Raw genomic sequence first — 20,687 nt, 5'->3', positions numbered from 1 at the left:
TGATGAATCCCCGATTCCAATGCAAGGCATAGATATACTTGGGAGTTACATCACAGCGAAACAGAGTAGTGGCCTAAATATTGGCCAAAACATGTACCAACATTTTTAATTATGATCTTTCAAGTTTTTTAATATATGTTGAACTGTATTGACTAAGGTGGATTTTTTAAATTTTCTCCTTTTTCAATAGAATTTTGTGTACAACCTCTTGTTGCATAGAAGGGTAAGCAGTCAGCTGGTCAAACTGAAGGATGAAAATTGAATAGAGTTCTAAAGACAGGTTTATTTCTACACTTTCTTCTCATTTTAATCCATCAAATTCAGGTATCCATGACAATTTTCATTTGTATGATGATAATATTGATTCAAGTCTTGAAAGGTAAATGTTTCAAGTTGATCATAAGTGGCCAGGCATAACACTGCAGAGTCTTTCATGTTTTCCTGCCAACTGTTTTGTTGATTGGCCACGTGAGGAAAAACGGAAGGAAAGACTATTGGCCAACAACCAAATTCACTAAATACTTACATGTGGAAAAGTGATCTTTTCAAGTTTATATTACAGCTCCGCTTTTTGACCTCAGGCAGTATTTGCTCCCAGAATTTTGAGGCGGTAAAGTGATATTCCTCTAGACAACTTTTCCCCTCATTTCAACACTGCTTCATTTTTTTGACAACCTACAACCTACCCAACTTAACAAAATTAGGCCTACAATTAACTATATCAGAGAAAAATTTTGAACAACATCTAATCCCTTCCAAAATATTTAATTTGAGAGACTAGTTGCTTGGAAAAAGTACATGGAAATAGTACATTCCATCATGACACAATCAAAAAAATTAAGAATTTAAAATTTTCAAGGAAACACTTTTTCCCAGGGCCCAGCAAATGCCACCATAATCTCACTGGTCAAAAAGTTAATATGATCAACTGTACCTAGAATATTTGCTGATGTAAATTATCTTGCATTGTCTTTAAAAAAGACAAATCTTCAAAAGACAATAAATAAAATTAATAAAGAGTTGAAGCAGTAATTTGGGGTAACTCAGAGAAAAATGTGGAAGACAGACTGCAGCGGTGGAGTCAGGAGTTTGAGAGATATGGATTAAACATCAACAAGGCCAAAACGATGGTGTTGAAGGTACAGAAGGGTGACAATCAGCCAGAAATCATGTTAAATGGCACTAAGCTGGACAGTGTCACATAATTTAAGTACTTGGGTAGTATAATGTCCAAGGATAACTTAGCTAAATACGAAGTAAACAGTCGAATCAGCAAAGCAAAACATTTTGACCTCCAAGTAAGACAGTTACTATGGGATAAACAAGTACCACTCAAAACCAACACGACACTGTATAAATCATACTACACCCCTATCTTCACATACAGCCTGGAAACCGCTACATTAACAAGAAAAGACAACTCGAAACTCCAAGCAGCAGAAATGAAGTTCCTACGCACAATGATCCAGAAGACCAGGGAGGATAAAATCAGGAATGAAAAAGTCAGAAGACATAGGACTAGAAAACTCCTCACTCCAGAAGATCCAAACGGCAAGACTGAAATGGTTTGGTCATGTGAAAAGAATGAGTGCCAATAGGTCTGGGGAGGAAAAAAAAAGAGTATGAAAGAGAAATAAAAGGAAAGAGACCAGTGGGCAAACCTACAGAAAAATGGACAGAGTGAAGAAGGATGTAGAGGAGGACAGGATTGGGAGCGGATTGTAAACGAAGAATGGTTCATGGACCGAACAAAATGGAAGGGGCTCTTATACCACACCTGGGAAACTGGAGTTGGTCAACGAGGATGATGATGATGAAACAGATTATTTTCAAAAGATAAATCAAGAAGTGATACATGCTGGAGCACAAATGTATGTCCTGTTAATTATCAATGATGGGCAATGTATATGGACACCAGAATATTATAGTGTAACAGAAGATCAAATCAGAGCACACACCTTAATGGCCTGTATGAGGTGTGCTGTTGCTTGTCCCAGTGTTCTTGCTTGACGAACCATCTCGCCAGCATCACCGGAAGAGGCAAATAATCTGTCCGTTGTGACAAGTATAGTTTCGACAGCACTCTCCTGAATGCTTTCTCGAGCTCGTTCGCGATTACTTAACCTGTCAAAAGTTAAAATGGATTAGAATAACGAAATACATGATGAGAGGCTCAAAAAGCCCATAAGAAATGCCACTTCTCCAAGCTCATATTGAAGTACAACTTTCCAATTGTTATTCTCCTAGAATACTACAAAGACTTTTTATAAATTAGATGTATTACAAAGAAAAAACACATATCACAGGAGCACAAATTCACCAATAAAGTATGATATTGTTTCTATTTGGTACTGTTGTTTCATGCAAGGAACTTGGGACATGAGCCCAGGTATATGTGAATTTTTTATCTAATAACCTGGGCTGATGCCATTTCTGTACTCATATATACAGGGTGTACCAAAACTCAATGGCAAAAATTTAGGAATGAATTCCTCACATAGAGAGAAGAAAAAAGGGTTATGACAACATGGCTCCGAAAACGTATACTTACAGATTTATTCAAACGTCGTGACACACATTAATGTTAGTAATAATTTAAATATCCTGTTTGCTGCAAAAGAATTCGAGACACCGGCCACAATTGTTACATAAGTAATAATGTTGTGAATGAATCTGATAGTCTTAAAATACCTTGGGCCAATTGCAGAAACGGTATTTAGACTATGTCTAGGGTTAAACAATGCCTACGCATGGCTGCCGCATTGCAGAGATGTTATTTATCACTTAGACACTGTCTAAAACCGATGTTCAACCGGTCATGTTTAAACACTGCTGAGAGCACTGTTTAACCTCAAATGAGAGGAATGAATCACAATCAGAAGTTATGTACCATGGAATATGTAATTTGTATTATCATGTTGAGACGATTCTGGGAAGAAAGGTTAGTCCGACGGCTTTTCTGTGGGTCGCCCGCTGTTAATTTGCAGCAATTTGTTTGACATGCACGGGGAGATAATCATAAAATAAGGTTTCGCTTTACGACAGACTTGTTTCTTGAGACTGACAAAGTTACAGTCCAATAACTATCAACTTGAATACAATTCTTGGCAACGGATATATTTTATTGTGTACATGGTGTAATTTCCATGGAATTATAGGTCACTTCGACTACATACATATCAGAATTACGTGTCCCGATCGTCTGAGGGCTGTCACATACATCAACTGGGAGGGATTCACTTATATTTACTGCCAAGTAAACACACATAATAGTGAAAACTAAGAAGTAGGTTGTATGGGATTTTTACATATATATAATCGTTTAAGTTTTTGGCAACTATCAGATAGGAAAAGGCAAGTGTTGGTGATTATCGTTTAAAGAGGACTGGGGAAGAAGAGCCGTGGCCATAATAACAGCCCTAGTATTTGCCCGGTGTAAAAATAGGGAAACTACGGAAAACAATCTTTAGGGCTGCTGATGATGCGTTTCGAACCTACGATCTCCAGAATGTAAGCTACATCTATATGGCCCGTACAACACACTCCGTTACACATTACTATTGCTTCGTCGAAGCTACCGTACTTATGAGTAGATTACACTCGCTGTAACAACGCTATAATGAAAACTACACTTCCCCGTTCAGTGGTGTGTCGCTTTAGTGTCGATAATATTATGAGGTTTAATTTCCACCGAAAGCGATACTCTTATCTGTGGGCAAGTCATGCTCAGCCATATTTGAGTAATGTGTAGGAAGATAAACAGCTGACTGGCGTTCGGCGCACACACCGACGAATTTCATTGGTTGCGACAAGCAAAGAGTTGCATAAAAGATACTTCTGCCTCCATTTTCAAATCAAAATTGAAACTTTAAGGGATGTCTAGTTAAACATCAACTGAACATTATTTATGCAATGGAAGATCGTGAACGATTTAGACGTTGTTTAGGTAGACGATATCTAAGGCTTAAAACTAGTCATCGTTTCTGCAATCGGCCCCTTAGCTCTCACACATGATTTCCTATCATCTTTCATCCACAAGTCCTGGAATCAGCACTAGGAGGCTCGGCTTGCAGAGGAATAGGCCGCACATGACGATCTGGAGACTGCTACAAGAAAACCTGTTGTATCCGTATCATCCGCAACGTATACAAGCCTTGACCGTTGCGGATTATCCTGCAAGAGTAACGTTCTGCTGGTGGTTCCTACAACTATGTGGCATGACGCCTAACTTCGTAGCTTCTGTGTTGTTCACAGATGAAGCGACATTCACAAGAGATAGAATACAGAATTTATATAATCAACACATGTGAAGTGATACAAATCCTCATGCAACCATCCAATCTTCTCATCAACAGAGGTTTGCTATCAACATCTGGGCAGGCATTGTTGGTGATTCCTTGTCGGGACCCTACATTTTTCCGAATAGGCTTACTGGACGGAACTATATGAATTTCATGCGATATACAATGCCTGATTACTTGAAAGACATGCCAATTGCATCCCGTCGACAAATGTTTTTCATGCATGGTGGTACTCCCGCACATTTCAGTCTGCCTGCCCGCAGGTACCTGAATACCCATTTTCCTGAGCGTTGGATAGGTAGAAGGAGGACCGATTGCTTGGCCATCATGTTCTCCTGACTTCAACTGCCTGGACTCTTACCTGTGGGGACACATTAAGTCTCTCTTGTATGCGACTCCTGTTCCTAATGAAGCAACTTTAAATCAGTACATTGTGACAACCTGTCAGTCAGAACGCACTACAGCAGGCATTTTTGATCGCATGCATAACTCCATGCAACAAAGGCCAGAGACTTGTATTCATGTTGAAGGTCGTCGCTTTGAACATTTCCTCTGATACATGCTCAAGGTGTTTCAGCTACCGTTACAGACGTACGGTGTAAATGTACACAAGTTTGAATAAATCTGTAAGTATACGTTTCCAGACCCATGTTGTCATAACCATTTTTTCTTCTCTCTATGTGAGGAATCCATTGCTACATTTTTGCTGTCGGGTTTTGGTACACCCTGTATATATTTTAAATAGAGCAGGGATTGAAAATAAAGTGTCATATGCCTTTTTATTTAGGTCCATATGCCTGAAGATCTCCTACAGAAGTGTCAAAGAATTTAATTTTAACTTGCTTCTCTACACAAGTACACTACCTTAGGCTAAGTGCACCCAGTCAGTCCTTCAAATTAAACTTGTGCAGTAAACAACCATACAGACTAACTGTATTGGTCCTATATCTTGTCAGGTTTAGGTACCCATCACTGCACCAAGTACAAATAAATGAAATAACCCTGTGGAAATATGCTGTTGTGCATACACAGTAAATGCTGACTGGAAAAAGTTAATGGAAGTCCACTTGATATCATGAGAAAATATATAACAATTTCTACTAAACTTCAAAATGAATACTGGAAATAATTTTTAACAATATTTTTTGGAATGGGTTTCACCAACAAGTATGCTTCAATATAATTTCCACAATTAAAAATGCATTAAAAATCTAAAATCTAAGGAGTAATATTCACTATATGTGATTTACAGGTTATATACTTTTTTTTTTTTTTAAAAGGAAGTTACTCCTATCACATTTAATAAAACAGTACGACCAAGTATTAATGAATTTCCACACTTGTTAAACTAACTTGATATGATTGAGCAAATCATTGAGTGTTCGGGTTACTTCTGAAGCAGCCTGGCTCAATTCACGAAGGAGATGTTCGTCCATACAGCTTTCGTTGCAGATAGACACCAATCCCTCCACAGCACGTGCTACTTCTCGAACTGCTGCCATCAACTGTTCCTGACATGCAGGACTGTGTAACGTAGGAGCCACCACCTGAAAATATATGTTGATAAGATTGAAATGCTAATGAGAAATGCAAGTCATTCAAGTGAATATAATAAAAATTAAACCCCATGGTATTACAGCCCTGACGGGCTACCAAGTGACCACTGCTCAGCGTGAAGGCTACGGATATAAGAAAAACAATTACAGTAAAACCTCGTTAAGACATTTCTGCAGGGGACAAGGAGAAAGAATGTGTTATGCAAGAAAACGTACTACTGATTACACTAATAAAAACTATCCAAACAGGGATATGGAAACACTAGATACGATTTTTTCCTACATAAGGGGATTTTACGTCGCATATCCGCGGTTACAGTGAAAACTATAAGAATGAAGTATTAAAAGGTGTGAAAAACATGAGAGAACAAATACGAAAACTTATTTTGCTGGTGCTTGTACAATAACAATAGCGCACTGAAAGGTGTTATAAACACCAAACAACAAATACGAAAACATTTGAACAGGGCCCAGAAAAATATCAAAGTATTATTGCAGATCACGGTCTTTCTATTTAATTTTTTTTTTTTTTAATGTTAGTAGAAACCTTTTATTTTGGACCAGTGGGTTATTAAACATTACTTTTCTGGTCACAATGAACTGGAGGTTATACACGGCCATGTGCGACTGCAGCAGAATGAGTCTGGCCTCCATTTTGAATCAAACGAAACTTCAATCGACCAAGACCGACTTGAGTGATCGATTCACAACTAAGTATTTTTTATTTTCCACCTTGTCGGTGCACTAAATTGCTTAAGGCTGCTTATTGGTTAAAAGTGGTACACGTTTCGTATATTATCAACATCTTCAGCCACATAACACTGTTTAGATGAAACATACAATAGCTATTTTCATCTTTAAGTCGAGGTAAGTGTTAGCTTCTTTGCTTGCCTGGTTGGCATTTGGATTGAGTCGAAACCGGAAGGTGCGAGTTTCAACATTCATACCAACTCTGGATGTCAGTCGACTTGCTGATACTTTAATTTTGTCTTCATTAGTAAGAAATTTCAAGACTTTTTCCACGTCCATAATTAGGCTATCACCACACTGGTCAACTTCACACGATTATGTTCCGGATGTAGGCTATCACGTGACAAATATTCGCTACCCTTTACTGTAAAACTAAACACAAAATAAATTTCTAACTCCAAAATGGAATGCGAAATATACGTACAAACAGGCTCATTGTGTTATTCTGCATTCTGACTGTTAACCAGCAAGCAAAACTGAGCATTTCTGAGGTTAACGGCTTGTTCCCTGAAGGTGCAAACTTATATTGTGAAGTTCAAGAATTCAAGGCCTTTTCCCGTTATCACACAACTGCGGCGAGGGCTCTTACCCAAGTTGGAAATCATGTTCCTTCCACAAGGATGACAAATAACATTTTCAGGGCTAGGAAAAATGTGATCATACTATGCGGTTTTGAAATGTGGTGTTACAGAAGAATGCTGAAGGTGAGATGGATAGATCAAATCACAAATGAAGAGATACTGAATCGAATTGGCGAGAGGAGATCGATTTGGCTAAATTTGATGAGAAGAAGAGATAGAATGATAGGACACATCTTAAGACACCCAGGACTTGTTCAGTTGGTTTTTGAAGGAAGTGTAGGTGGTAAGAAAGGTAGGGGTAGACCAAGGTATGAATATGACAAGCAGATTAGAGCAGATATAGGATGCAGTAGTTATGCAGAAATGCAAAAGTTAGCACAGGATAGGGTGGCATGGAGAGCTGCATCAAACCAGTCTATGGACTGATGACTCAAACAACAACGACAACTATGCGGTAATAGCGAAAATTCGTGATGCAGTGAGTGAGGTATTTTTGTCTAGATTTAATATGATGAGAATCAGGACTTCGAATTTACGACGTACTAAGCGGGAAAACGTGTTGCTGAGGAACGCACTAATGAGGTTTCATTGTAACTGTAATCATCCACCTATTCAATACATTTTTAATTGTGTAAATATTACATTACATCTATCTTGGTGGTATTAGTTTCAGTGACGAGTGACCATCATCAGCCAAGAGACAATAATCAGACAAGACATATACAAACTACTAAAATAAGTGCATAGACACAAGCTGACATTGTAAAAGTGCATTATCAGATCGACTGTGATGATATCGTACAAACACTCCTATGGTGGTCATCATCATCATCATCATCATCATCATCAATGTCCCACTCCAGTCGCCCGGGTGTGGTTAACAAGCCTCCTCCACTCCTTTCTGTTCTTACACTTTTCCTGCTCCATTACTTCCACCACATCCAATACAGCTTCCCTAATGTCCTTCCAAATCTAATCCATCCACCTTCTCTTCGGTCTTCCAACTGGAACTTCTCTTTCCAAATCCCTTCTTGCTACCCGTATTGCTACACGTCTGAACCATCTCAGTCTTGCCTTCTGTATCTTCTGCTCTAACAGTTCTAAATTTAGCTCTTCTCTGATTTTAATATCTTGAATTCTATCTCTTCTTCTTTGTGGTATCAAAACTGAAGACAATTAAAATTTTCTTAACATTTTTCTTGTGCCACTTCAAGAAATTGTCCAAAAATACAGTAGAAGTCCGTTATAGCGAGAATTCACAACAGCGAAAAATTCACTCGCTATAGTGGATTGTCGTTATATCCGATTTATGCATAAAAGTCGGTAAACCCCCACATACATTAAAATTGATATGAAACAGCAATCAGTTTGTTCAAAACTTGAGTTTCCGTGGATGATGTCCACACTACGGCTTACTTGTTCGTTATTTTTCGAAATCCAATACTACATTCTGAAAAACATATAATACCTTATTTCTCCAAATCTAAGACGACCCCTACTTTTTGCTTTAAAAAGTTTAAATCAGGCTTAGAAAGTCCTTTGTAAAATAGCATGAATGCCTTCGTTGTAGAGTACGCATTTTTTAAGACTCCAAAATTTAGCTTTCCTTATGCCATTTTTTTTTACGGCTGCACAATTATTCATTATTTCCGCGGGTTTAATGACCATTAACTTATAATTGGCACCATAATACCAAAAAGAACCCATTGAAACTTTGCCGGAAATACCTATTCCTTGCGTCTCTACAATACGACGATCCATCACGAAAATATTTTTGCTGTCTATAAAACTGTTACTTTTACTCAGCATCAGATATAACCGGCTACCTCCACATGCACATCTCGCTTGCCAGGTTAGGCCAGCTTCAGTGGCTAGCGATGTTAGGCCTAATCGCAGACGTTGAAGGTCAACGAACAAGTGTTTTGCGCCGTGGTATGCCCATTCCGCCCTTGCGTTTTTCATTCACATACCTCACAGTTTCATCTTCGATTTCTTAATAGTCCCAGTGAACCGGGGAAGGGCCACCTAATTCTGTGCAGGGAGCTAGATGTGACAAACCATGGTACCATTGTGCGAACAGTGCAAGCAGCTCTGCGTAAGTATATTTTTGTTAGTTTATTTTTCAAGCGTTTTGCCAAAGAAGAATAAGTACAGTCTGGCTATAATTTCAATGCATTCTACGTATGCTCAGTGAAGACTCCGATAGTTCTGATAGTTAAATATCTCTTACAGTTGTACTGTCAGAATCCCATTAACTGAACGGTTCACCCTTCATTTTACGCATTCCTGTTTCAGGCTTGCTGTGGCCAACCTTCTCAGATGAGGAGGTACATAAAGTACTCGCATTGGTGACTGACGCTGCTCCCTACATGATTAAGGCTGGGAAGAGCCTCAAGCTTCTCTACCCGAAGATGTTACTTGTCTTGCCCATGCAATGCGCAGGATTGCTAAGGAGCTGCGCGAAAAATCGTCCAGCGTCAACAGAGTCATTTCCTCAGTGAAGAAAATTTTCGCTAAGGCTCTTTCTCGTGTCCGTGCCTTCAAGACGATGCATCCAGAGCTCCCTTTACCTCCCGAGCCCATACTGACGCGATGGGGAACTTGGATCTTGGCGGCCTTGTATTACGCTGAGAACCATAGGGCAATTGAAGAGGTAAAACTATTTGAAATGTTTAAAATCTTCTCATGTACGAGGTTTTCTCTATCGTTCTTTTCATTCTTCACATCATAGGATGACTAATTTTGTAATTTTCTCAGTTATTCCCCTCGGCTAATGTTTTTCATTTAAATTTTTTCCACGTGATCAATACGTTTGATGAGGCGGACAGCAAGTACATCGCGAAAGCTAAGGCTGCTTTTAAAATGAAGGGCTTGATGCCATCCTTGACTTTCATAAAAGCCTGCATGAGCGTCATTCCTAAGGCCATCATAAAGTTGGAATCGCGAGGGGTGGAGTTGGTTGAAGTGGTCGCTACAATACAAGAAGTCATCCAAGAAGCCGCCTCGTGGCCTGGAGAAACTGGGAAAATCGTGAAACAAAAAATGGAGTTCGTGCAGGTTCAAAATCCCGGTTGGAGTGCAGCGTTGGACTCGGAGAGGATGCTGCGTGGCGAGTCTGCACCGTCAGAGGATTTTCCGAACTACTCTGCACAAGAAGCAGCATCATTCAAGTGTTTACCTGTTGTGTCAGTTGACGTCGAAAGATCGTTCTCATCATTGAAGCCTTTATTGACTGATTTAAGAAAATCATTCAAAACTGAAAACATAGAAAACATTTTTTTTTGTACAGAGCAATGCAGATCTACTTCATTGACTCGCCTACTTCTGAACATCTTGTAAATGAACTTTTAAACTAACTTTTATAAGAAAACTTCTCATATATATACTTGAAACTTGAATGCGAGTATATAGCAGTGTATCATACATACAATTAGAAAATAAAGCTAATATATAAAGATATGTTATTGGTTTTTTCGTTTCACTTTCCTTTCTAAAGTTTTTAACGGTGTTTTTCGAGCATACACCGCATATTTAACCGCATATAATGGGTTTTTTCGAGCATATCTATCAAGCATATAACACATGGTTTTCGAGCATATCTGGAGATTTTATCGAGCATATCGATCTGAGCCCTAGTTATAAGATATTGATGCTTGTGCACATTATTATTTGCATTGTGATACACATTCACCTTGCCATTTTAAGGGGTGAATTCCTTATTAACTTGTTCTATTACCTTGCTGATGTTAGATAATATACTGTTTACCAAAAGAACCATCTTCTCATATTGGTTCTTTCCTCTCCCCAGATAGTGGATTTCCCAACTTTAAGTTCGTTCTCTTTTCTTTTTTTCTAACTTACAGCTATTGTTCATAATTTATACCTTCCTTTTTTCATTAATAGGATTGCCGTACCATCATTATTACTGTTTTGTCACCTCCACACATCCTCTCAAGGGCCTCCTTTGCTTCCCTGTATAACTCTAATATTCTGCACTTTTATTCTACAATGTTAGGTTTTCTTAACATGTTTCTGCTAACACCGAATCCTCTTTTTGTATGCATGCGTATTGAGTAGAATACTTACCAACAAATATAGTGTCTTGTGGCCAAGTGAGAATACCCTAATTGGCCACATGGCTTAACATCACACTAACACATCAGAAGTTTTTGGCTACACCAGAATAGGGGGCTAGGATTGGGAAAATAGTGAACATGGCTTTAATTAAGGTACAACCCTATATTTGTCTGGTGTGGAAATGGAAAACCATCTTCAGGGCTGCCAATGGTGGGATTTAAGAACCCACCATCAACCGAATGCAAGCTCGCACCTAATGCAGCCCCACCACACGGCCAACTTGCTCAGTAAATGATGTATTAAAATATGTCATGCTACTCATATAATGCAAAGGTGGTCTATGTGTATTTCAATACATATCAATAACAGTACATCAGCCATGCTAAGTACAGAATGTATTGCGAGTTAGGGTAAGCCTTCGCCTGCAATTATTGGAGTGATATTTGATGATTTGATTTTAATGATTACTCAAAAGCTGGCTGAACTTAGAGACCTATCAATGTCTTATGATTCACCGGCAGGTAATTCCAGAGAATTAAAAAAAATGAAACAAACTGGTCCAGTAGAACAGACGGACGGATTTGTCAAAGCTGTTTTTAGTAAATTATTTTAATATATAGATACAAAAACGGAAACTTGTGATTTGTGGCACAGTGAGTGTGTTAACATGAGGATAGGTCCTGGGTGTTGAGGGCAAGCATGGACAACATCTTTGCTAATGCTGAATCTGTTGCAAAAGGGTACGATCGTGCCTTTGGCTCTGAGCCAAGACTTAAAGGTTTGTGAGATGAAATTTATTCAGTCACAATGTGGCAAAAGTCTACAACAAAACACAGAGGCAAAACAATTAAATGAAAGCCTAATGACTCTTGGTCACGTTAGAGTATTACAATGCCAACTTTATGAACCAGCTTAAAAAGGAATGCCCAGTTTATTTCAGGAGATGAACCTCAAAATGTCAATTCTCAAAATAAAGGGAAAATGAAGATTCTACTTATTCCATCCATGTGAGGAGAGATGCAGGAAACACTTTTACCTTTTTTTTTTTTTTTTTTGTGTGTGCTTCACGTCGCACCGACACAGATAGGTCTTATGGTGACGATGGGATAGGGAAGGCCTAGGAATTGGAAGGAAGCGGCCGTGGCCTTAATTAAGGTACAGCCCCGGCATTTGCCTGGTGTAAAAATGGGAAACCACGGAAAACCATCTTCAGGGCTGCCAACAGTTGTGATTAAACATAGATTATAGATATTTGTCCAAATACTCTTTTTGTGACAAATTAGTATGCTGTGTTGTCTGCTATCACTTCTGCTATATTCCAACTCAATGAATTTTAAAATGGTCTGGCATACGAATGCTTATAAAAATTGCTTGGTTTTAATATTCTTATGAATCTCAAGTTACATCATAATAATATACCCGTATAATGGCTAATGCAACAATAATTCACTTACTTTTCCGAGCAAATAATGGTATGTTAACTAAGATCAACAATTCTTTTGCAACTCTACATGCTACCCATCAGAGATAATATAAAATTCCAACCCCATGTTAACATTACTACAAGCCAGAACACACAAACAAAAGATTCTACGCTAATTTTAAAAAAAACACCTATAAAAACCAGGCTTTAGCACACTTACCTTAGCACAGGCGACAAGTTGTGATGTAGCTAGAGCACACTGTGTTGCTGCTCCTATAACCTTGTTCTGTGTGGCCTGGTCATCACATGTTGCTGCTATGTTCTTGGCCTTCAGTACCAGAGCAGCTGTGGTGTTAGCTACTGCCTTAGCCAACCCCAGCAGAATATCCTGGAGTTCTCGAGAAGACTCGTCCTCATCACCAATTGTAGTAAGTACTTGGTGAGATGCCTCACCAACGCGGCTGGCTGCATTCAGCAAGTTCTGGCGAGGCTGGTAATATAAAAATTGATCAATGAATTAAAAAGGAAATGTTTCCTCCTTCAAAGTCACTATCACACACAAGACTAGTGTAGAAAGCAATTAGATAGAATCATAGAGTAAACAAGGAACAACCCTGTTAAAAGGGAATTTCTCAGGAGTTTTAAACCCTATTTAATAATAATTTCATCAGAATAACATTCCTTTCTTTGACCTGTACCTAGTCTAGCTGTAAATACTGTTACGAACGAATATATCCATCACGATAAAGAATTAATGAACACATACAGAGAAAAAGGATGGGGTAAAAATATTTTATTATTAAAATTAAAGTAATCAGATTCTGAAATATGTAACCTTATTACTATATTTTTTGAATCACTACTGCAGAATGATTAAATTTACTACAGAAGTTATTTTTTTATATCACTGGTAAACTATTGTAATATCAACTATCCATTATTGTAAAAATGTATATACAATCTTAAAGCTCCTGAAGGGAACCAAGACAAGGAACACCTGTACAAATGTAGTCACCTCCTTGGTCTCAGGTTCTGCAGCCTTCAGCAGATCACTAAATGCAGTACACAGTTTGCGAGCTGCATCAAGCAACTTGTCTCCAGATGTGTCATCCTCCATTAGTGCAGCAATCATACGTACACCTCGTGTCATTTCAGGCAAATTACTGGTGATGGTTGTGATGGCTGCACCGACAGCAGTATGGTCTACTTCGTCTCCAGGACCTGCAGTCAGACATTCAACGCATTTTATTGTGGTGAACTTCAAACGAGTAAATTTATGCTTGCATTTAAAAGAGACAAAGAATATCTAAAATACAATGCAGAAATTTACACACACTTTAAGATACCAAAATGAAAGCTCAAAAAATTAGACAAATCAAATTCTGTATGATTGTTAATGAGATTACCTGAGGTAAGAGTGACGACCTGGGCTGTTGCAGCATTCATGGCTGCAATTTGAGAGCTTACATTTTGTTTGTTGGTGTCTAATTGAGTCTCCTTCCATTTCAGTGAAGCCTAGAAAGACAAAATAAATCATCAGAATATCTGTCTGACATATTGCAGAAAAATTCAGTAATAAACTGGACAATCGATCAATCAATTTGGAACTATGACCAGCACAACTGCAGAATGTGTGCACTAATCGCCTATTGTGTGAATATTAGGCCTACCGTTTTTTTTCACTACTCTACAAAACTTTCTTGAAAATACTTATGACTATATCTGAGAATAGGAACAAACATTTAATTACCTTCTCAGTTTAATTAGACACTATGCAGAAGACTCAACAAAATTGTCCTGAAAAAATCTCTTCAGTGATAGGATCCTTTAAAATCTCTTTAGCAACAGATCTCTCGAAATCTCTTCAGCAACAGGAAATATTTCTGGACTTCAGGATCTATTTCCAAATGAAGTAGAAAGTTCTGAGTAATTCTAGTATGAATAAATCTGAATGAAGATTTTCTTTGTGAAACATAAAGGGAACTAAAATTCTACAGAATATACCAGACCTCTAGCTCACATTCCTGCCAGACAAAGTCACTGTAGATAAAATGGGAGAGCATCGGACGTGAAATTCAAAGGTTTTCACCAATGTCCAGTAGGTAATTTCTGTTCTGTACTTATCACTTTGGTATGTACTATACATGACGACCTAATAAGTTGAAAGTCTATTTCAAATAATTAGAACATTTTCAATGAATTCACCTGAACAGGACAAGTTGACAAAGCGTAAACAAACAGAGGCTAGATATCTTTAACCTCATGCACACCACAGAAATATTTAACACAACAGAGAGAGGAAAGAAATTAAAAGAACCACACACACATACTGCTCATGAAATAGTGAGAGCTGAGAGGGCCCAGTCTGGTAGAGCCTTAATTGCTACACAGCTGACTTCCTTTGATCAAATTACTGTATCCCTAACTTCATGTGAACTGTGGTATGTTATACATTGAGCCCAGTTACTGTATATGAGAGGGTACTGACACCATATTATAATTTTTTAATTTTAAATTCTTCCTAAAGCATATATAGAGGCTGCCACAAAATACAGAGTACTAAACAAATTTTGGTCATGCATGAACCTATTTATTTTAGAAATCAAATAATTGAAGGGGAAAAAAGAAACATATTCATGGCTCCTAAAAATGTGGTGAAGACTTTTAGTGCACTAATTTCAATTGAAATGATACAAGGTTTTTGGAAATCTTGCTTGCACAAGTCTCCGAGAAGTTTCAGGATTGTGCCTCTTACACCAATTATCTTTTTTTTTTTTTTTGCTAGGGGCTTTACGTCGCACCGACACAGATAGGTCTTATGGCGACGATGGGATAGGAAAGGCCTAGGAGTTGGAAGGAAGCGGCCGTGGCCTTAATTAAGGTACAGCCCCAGCATTTGCCTGGTGTGAAAATGGGAAACCACGGAAAACCATTTTCAGGGCTGCCGATAGTGGGATTCGAACCTACTATCTCCCGGATGCAAGCTCACAACCGCGCGCCTCTACACGCACGGCCAACTCGCCCGGTACACCAATTATCTAACCAGTGACCGATATATATGTAAGGTGATATTTTTATTTAAAATATAATGTTCATAACATTTTCACTCTAAAAATGTACATTTTTGAAAACCTATCAATACATTTTATCACCTCATTTTCAGCTTTAATATCTGATATTCTATAAACAATATAAAAGCAATTAACATGTGTGCTAAATGATGAAAATCTTTTGAAAGATGTTCAGTCTTGATATGAGAAGGATAAGTAGAAATTAGAAGATATAAATGAAAGCGAAAGAGCCCAAAGATAAAGATGAATATAGACAAGGACTCAACCTGATACAACTTTCTCTGTATTGCATTCCAATACTTTTACTGAGGAAATATTGACTGATTTTCTATTTCACCATTAAGTGATGTGTAAACATAATGAAATAATGAAGGTTTCTTTTAGATACTTACTGGATCTGAGCCTAATTCTGGAATCTGTGCCTTAGACTGAAGCTCCTGCTCTGCTGTGATGATTATATCCTGCCCTGCACTTATGGTGCTGAGCAAAGCCCTCTGTGGTTCCGATATTACAGTTGTAATCTTGGTTTGTTGAACCTGGATAAGAAATCACTCGTTAAAAATCAGCAAGTCACAATTAACAGTAAGGATTTTAATAGGTTCTAAAAATACAATGTAGTGCACACTTTCCATTTTGGAAGAGGGAGAGTTTAATAAAAATCTGCAAGCTTCCACATAAAAGAAATTAAAAATAATACGAATAATCTGCAGAACTGTTTCAAAAAATATTGGGAAATAGATTAATAAACTTTATTATTGAGAATCTGAAGCATATATCATACTTGCTGTGGCAGAGGTCACGTAGTCCAAAATCACTGTTTTGAGATACAGTATTAAAATTTTGATGTTTCAACACAACCTAATGCATAATCCAGCACAGAATACTGTGACTCAAGAAACCTACAATCAAATATGGGCACTAAAAGATAAGAAGTTCAATAATAAAGCTGTTGTGTCCCGACATAATTATTTTGCTTTATTTGTGAGTTCTGCTTCACAAAGAAGTAAAAGAGAGTAATCAACAATCAGAAATAACTAAGTTTCTGCTCGACTACAAAATGTTAAATCAGGACTTGGTGGAAATGCAAGGTCTCTGTTTCTTAGAAGATAAAAAGGGTCGATGACCTAGATGTTAGGCCCCTCTAAACAACAAGCATCAAGAAGATAAAAAAATAACTTCTGTTAGGCTATAAGGAACCCTTTTCTGCATATAGCAGAGTATATATTTCAAAATAGCCAATTCTGGACTTAGCAACATACCAGAATTACAATTATATATTTATTGTGGAATCTTAGAAAAAGAATAATCTTTTATCATTTTCTGAACTATGAGCAGAAAAGTTGATTCTCGGTCATTATCCAACATAAATATTATATACTTCACCAGACTTTTTGAATAAAAAGAATTTGATAAGTCTGCTTCTCATTATGTAAATCACATTACAATTTTTAAGCACCAGAATGTATGATGAAGCATACCCAGAAAGTGAGAATTATTGCTGTTACTCCTTCATAAACGCATACTGGCTGTCTATGTCTGTCTACCCCAAGATCATTTTGTGTAATGAAGGACATTTAAACTACCTGAGGCAACTGGACATTTGCTGATTATGCAATCAAAGAATGTATGTTATAGAAAATCATCACAATATCTCAAGTCTTGTACAGAAAGATAGAAACATGGAGGGGGACATATAATAGGATGGGATCTGTCAGTGCTGGAATTAAACATCCCAACAATGTAAAACACCAAAAGAGTAATGTAAACTTGTAAAAATATTTTGATATGATAATGAATAAAGGATGATCGAACTATACATGGTGTATTTCATACGAAAAACATCATGTAACTAAAATATACCAATCTAAAAGCATAAGCTACATTGAATTTCTATCGCTCGTGGGCTGCAATAGTGACACAATCCAAAAACTATAAATTAGGAGTTAATGTACTCTCCAGCATTGCAGATTAGTCCTCCTTCCAGCAGCAACAGTGTCATATCCTGTAGTTTAGTATTCCACCAACAAATGGCAGAAGTGCCACTGTTCCATTCTCTGCTTAGTTGTTTACATTGGCAATACTGGTGCTTCTCCATTTGCACCTGGAGCTCGGCAGTCGCTTAGTGCATTCTCTTCATCAATAGTGACACAATGTAATTTGCGCCAGTGTTGCAGAAGAATTTAATTATTGTCTGCGGTTTGTCAGAAACTTTAAACTCATTTATCTCAGAACTTGATGTTTTGAGTTGTGGTCCTATTGCAGCCTAAGAGCGATATGATTCACTGCTAGAGAGATGGTAGCGACACTGATGAGCACACCCAAGCGTTACATCAGGAAGAAATGCTCATCCATCACTACAGGGAAAAGAGAACGAGGCAAACCAGTGATCACCTAGATGACTCTCCATAAAAATATGAGAAAGTTTGGTCTCACCGAAGTAGATGCAACATAGGAAGAAATGGTGTCTCAAGATTGAGGAAGACAACCGTGTATGGGAGGAAGAGGCGAGAGAGGAGGAGAACAAGACTACATATTTGACTACCAGAAAGGAACAATAGGGGCTTCTTTTCATGTTCCTATCTTTCTACATATGACTTAACTAGATACTTCAAGTACCATATCTTGAAGACAGTATATTGCTTTCATGATTTTCTATTTCAGCAACAGTGTCAACTGAAAATGATAGATACAATGGTACACATCGCATGTTTTTCTTAAAGATGAATCATATCACTATATAAATAATGGATTACATAATATACAATACAAACACAATGAGGATTAATGAGAGGAAACTAGAACCAATGTTCTCTACAGAATTCATTATAGAAAGATAAAATTTGGAAGTTTCTGTACCTACTCTGCTCCCTATGGTCCCGTCTAGAACAGCATGGAACAGACAAATACAAGTGCATTAATGACTTATTATGCAATAAGCAGCCAGTACCCCAGTCCGATGAGAGCTAGATACTGGAAACACTGACAATACCAATACAACAGATTTAACCTAATGCAATCCAGATCTAACAAAGGCTCATAAAAGAATTTTTCAAAACAATGCATTATACCCACATCAGATAAAATGGCAATATGAACTGTGCGATTCAAGGACCTATAATGTGTCGCGTAACATCCTTATAAACATACCAAATTGACTGCAAGAGATAAGAATTTCATTAAACTTTGCATAGTCACAGCGACATTCTAAGGAGGTTTCTGCAGTTTCATTTGAACTGTAATTTTATGTACAGTAAATGAGATTCAGGTGAGCATAGCAAAAAAAGCAGGAAGAAAGAATATCTCTGCCCTTAGACTTTCACTCTGCAAAACACTTCAAATATAAGAAGATCATTAGTAAGCTGCGATTTGGAATTCATAATTATACCTCACACTTGAACACAGCTATCATTTTATTAATAAAGTAAAAATGTGGCTTGAAAACTTTTTGTTTATTCCTGAATATCCTGTGCATCCTTCCTTTTATAGTAATGATGACACTGTTCATCTATGCTAAATTGATTACCAAGCAGATTTCACAACAAGGGAAGGCTGAATTGAAAACATATTACAGAGTTCTTTGTATGCTTCTAGTGCACGTGTCTCATATTTCCATTAACACACTAAAATGGCTGAGAAAGCGGGGAGGGGAGATACATTTTAATAAGAGTAGTAACACAATTCTCTCAGAGAGAGGTGAAAATATTTTTCAAAAATGTAATTAAGATCATGGAAGAAGATGCATATAATTCGAAATTCCTTTTTTAGTCAAAGTGACCAGTGTGTAGCTCTCATCTGGCTGAGGGTAATGGACTGGGTCTTACCATGGGTGGAGCATGAGCCAAGTTGACCTGTCCGCTGACTGTAGTGTACTGCGCACCTCCCATGTGGCCTGTACCATATGGACGCGCTCCTGTAAGATCCAGCTTTTGTCATTTACACAACTCATTGACCTTTACGTTGCCAACACAATATAACAGTAACTTTAAACACAGCAAAAAATGTTAAAGCTAAAAATATGTTGAACTATGTATTTTTTTTAAAGCATAAGCCATAACAGTACAGTTCCAATTATCCAGCCTTTCATGTTATCCAGACCATTCTTCTTTACATCAAGGATCCTTAAACACTGTGGTACATTATACAGTACTGTGCTGTATTTACAGAATGGATTATTATATTTCGAAAAATAATTCATGTCCACCTGTACAAATTACAGTGCCGTATACAGTTGGTGGAGATTGCTTTTTGCTTTTCAATCAATCGCTACTGATCTGCATTTAAGGCAGTCGCCCAGTGGCAGATTCCCTACCTGTTGTTTTCCTACCCTTTTCTCAAATGATTGCAAAGTACATGGAAATTTACTGAACACCTCCCTTGGTAAATTATTCCAATCGCTGACTCCCCTTCCTATAAACGAATATTTGCCCCAATTTCTCCTCCTGAATTTCAACTTTATCTTCATATTGTGATCTTTCCTACTTTTAAAGACACCACTCAAACTCTCAAACTTATTCGTCTGCCATCTCTCCACTCACATACCACTTATTGCATAAGACCAATTTCATGTTTTTGCCCGTATTGAACTTACTACTACTTAAGAGAGGTAACTTAAGGGGTCCACCTTTTCAATACAAATAAATGTTATAATGGTTAAGTTACAACCTCTTTAAGTGATGCTGTTTCAAACTACATTAAGCTTTTTTAACATCTTGTACCATTTACCTGTTAGTGTGTGAATTTATTGCCTGCTGGGTGTGCATGCACATATATTACTAACTCGAGTGCCCATACTACACTACAGAATCCTACTTTGTATACGAAATTCTACGTAAAATACCACACACGTTGCAAGTAAGATTTAATTTGTTTACACTGCTCTTGGCATTACCTGAGAAACACCATGTCATTTCTCACGTAAAATCAGAGTT

The 20,687-nt window shown here is 37.6% G+C and overlaps 1 protein-coding gene across 1 annotated transcript in view; it reads right to left on the bottom strand.

The window, feature by feature from the left end:
• The window catches only part of rhea (Talin_middle and talin-RS domain-containing protein rhea), a 419,010-nt gene that overhangs the window by 159,108 nt on the left and 239,215 nt on the right, over positions 1–20,687 (bottom strand). The window contains exons 11-17 of the mRNA XM_068227664.1: positions 19,581–19,669; positions 16,152–16,295; positions 14,095–14,203; positions 13,704–13,909; positions 12,909–13,178; positions 5,655–5,848; positions 1,959–2,124 (exon numbers count right to left, since the gene is read on the bottom strand). Coding sequence (XP_068083765.1) covers positions 1,959–2,124; positions 5,655–5,848; positions 12,909–13,178; positions 13,704–13,909; positions 14,095–14,203; positions 16,152–16,295; positions 19,581–19,669 — 1,178 coding nt within the window. The remainder of the gene's footprint in view (positions 1–1,958; positions 2,125–5,654; positions 5,849–12,908; positions 13,179–13,703; positions 13,910–14,094; positions 14,204–16,151; positions 16,296–19,580; positions 19,670–20,687) is intronic.

The sequence above is a fragment of the Anabrus simplex genome, chromosome 5, assembly GCF_040414725.1.
Source record: "Anabrus simplex isolate iqAnaSimp1 chromosome 5, ASM4041472v1, whole genome shotgun sequence".
Taxonomy (NCBI): domain Eukaryota; kingdom Metazoa; phylum Arthropoda; class Insecta; order Orthoptera; family Tettigoniidae; genus Anabrus; species Anabrus simplex.
This window is presented reverse-complemented; position numbering and strand designations above follow the sequence as displayed.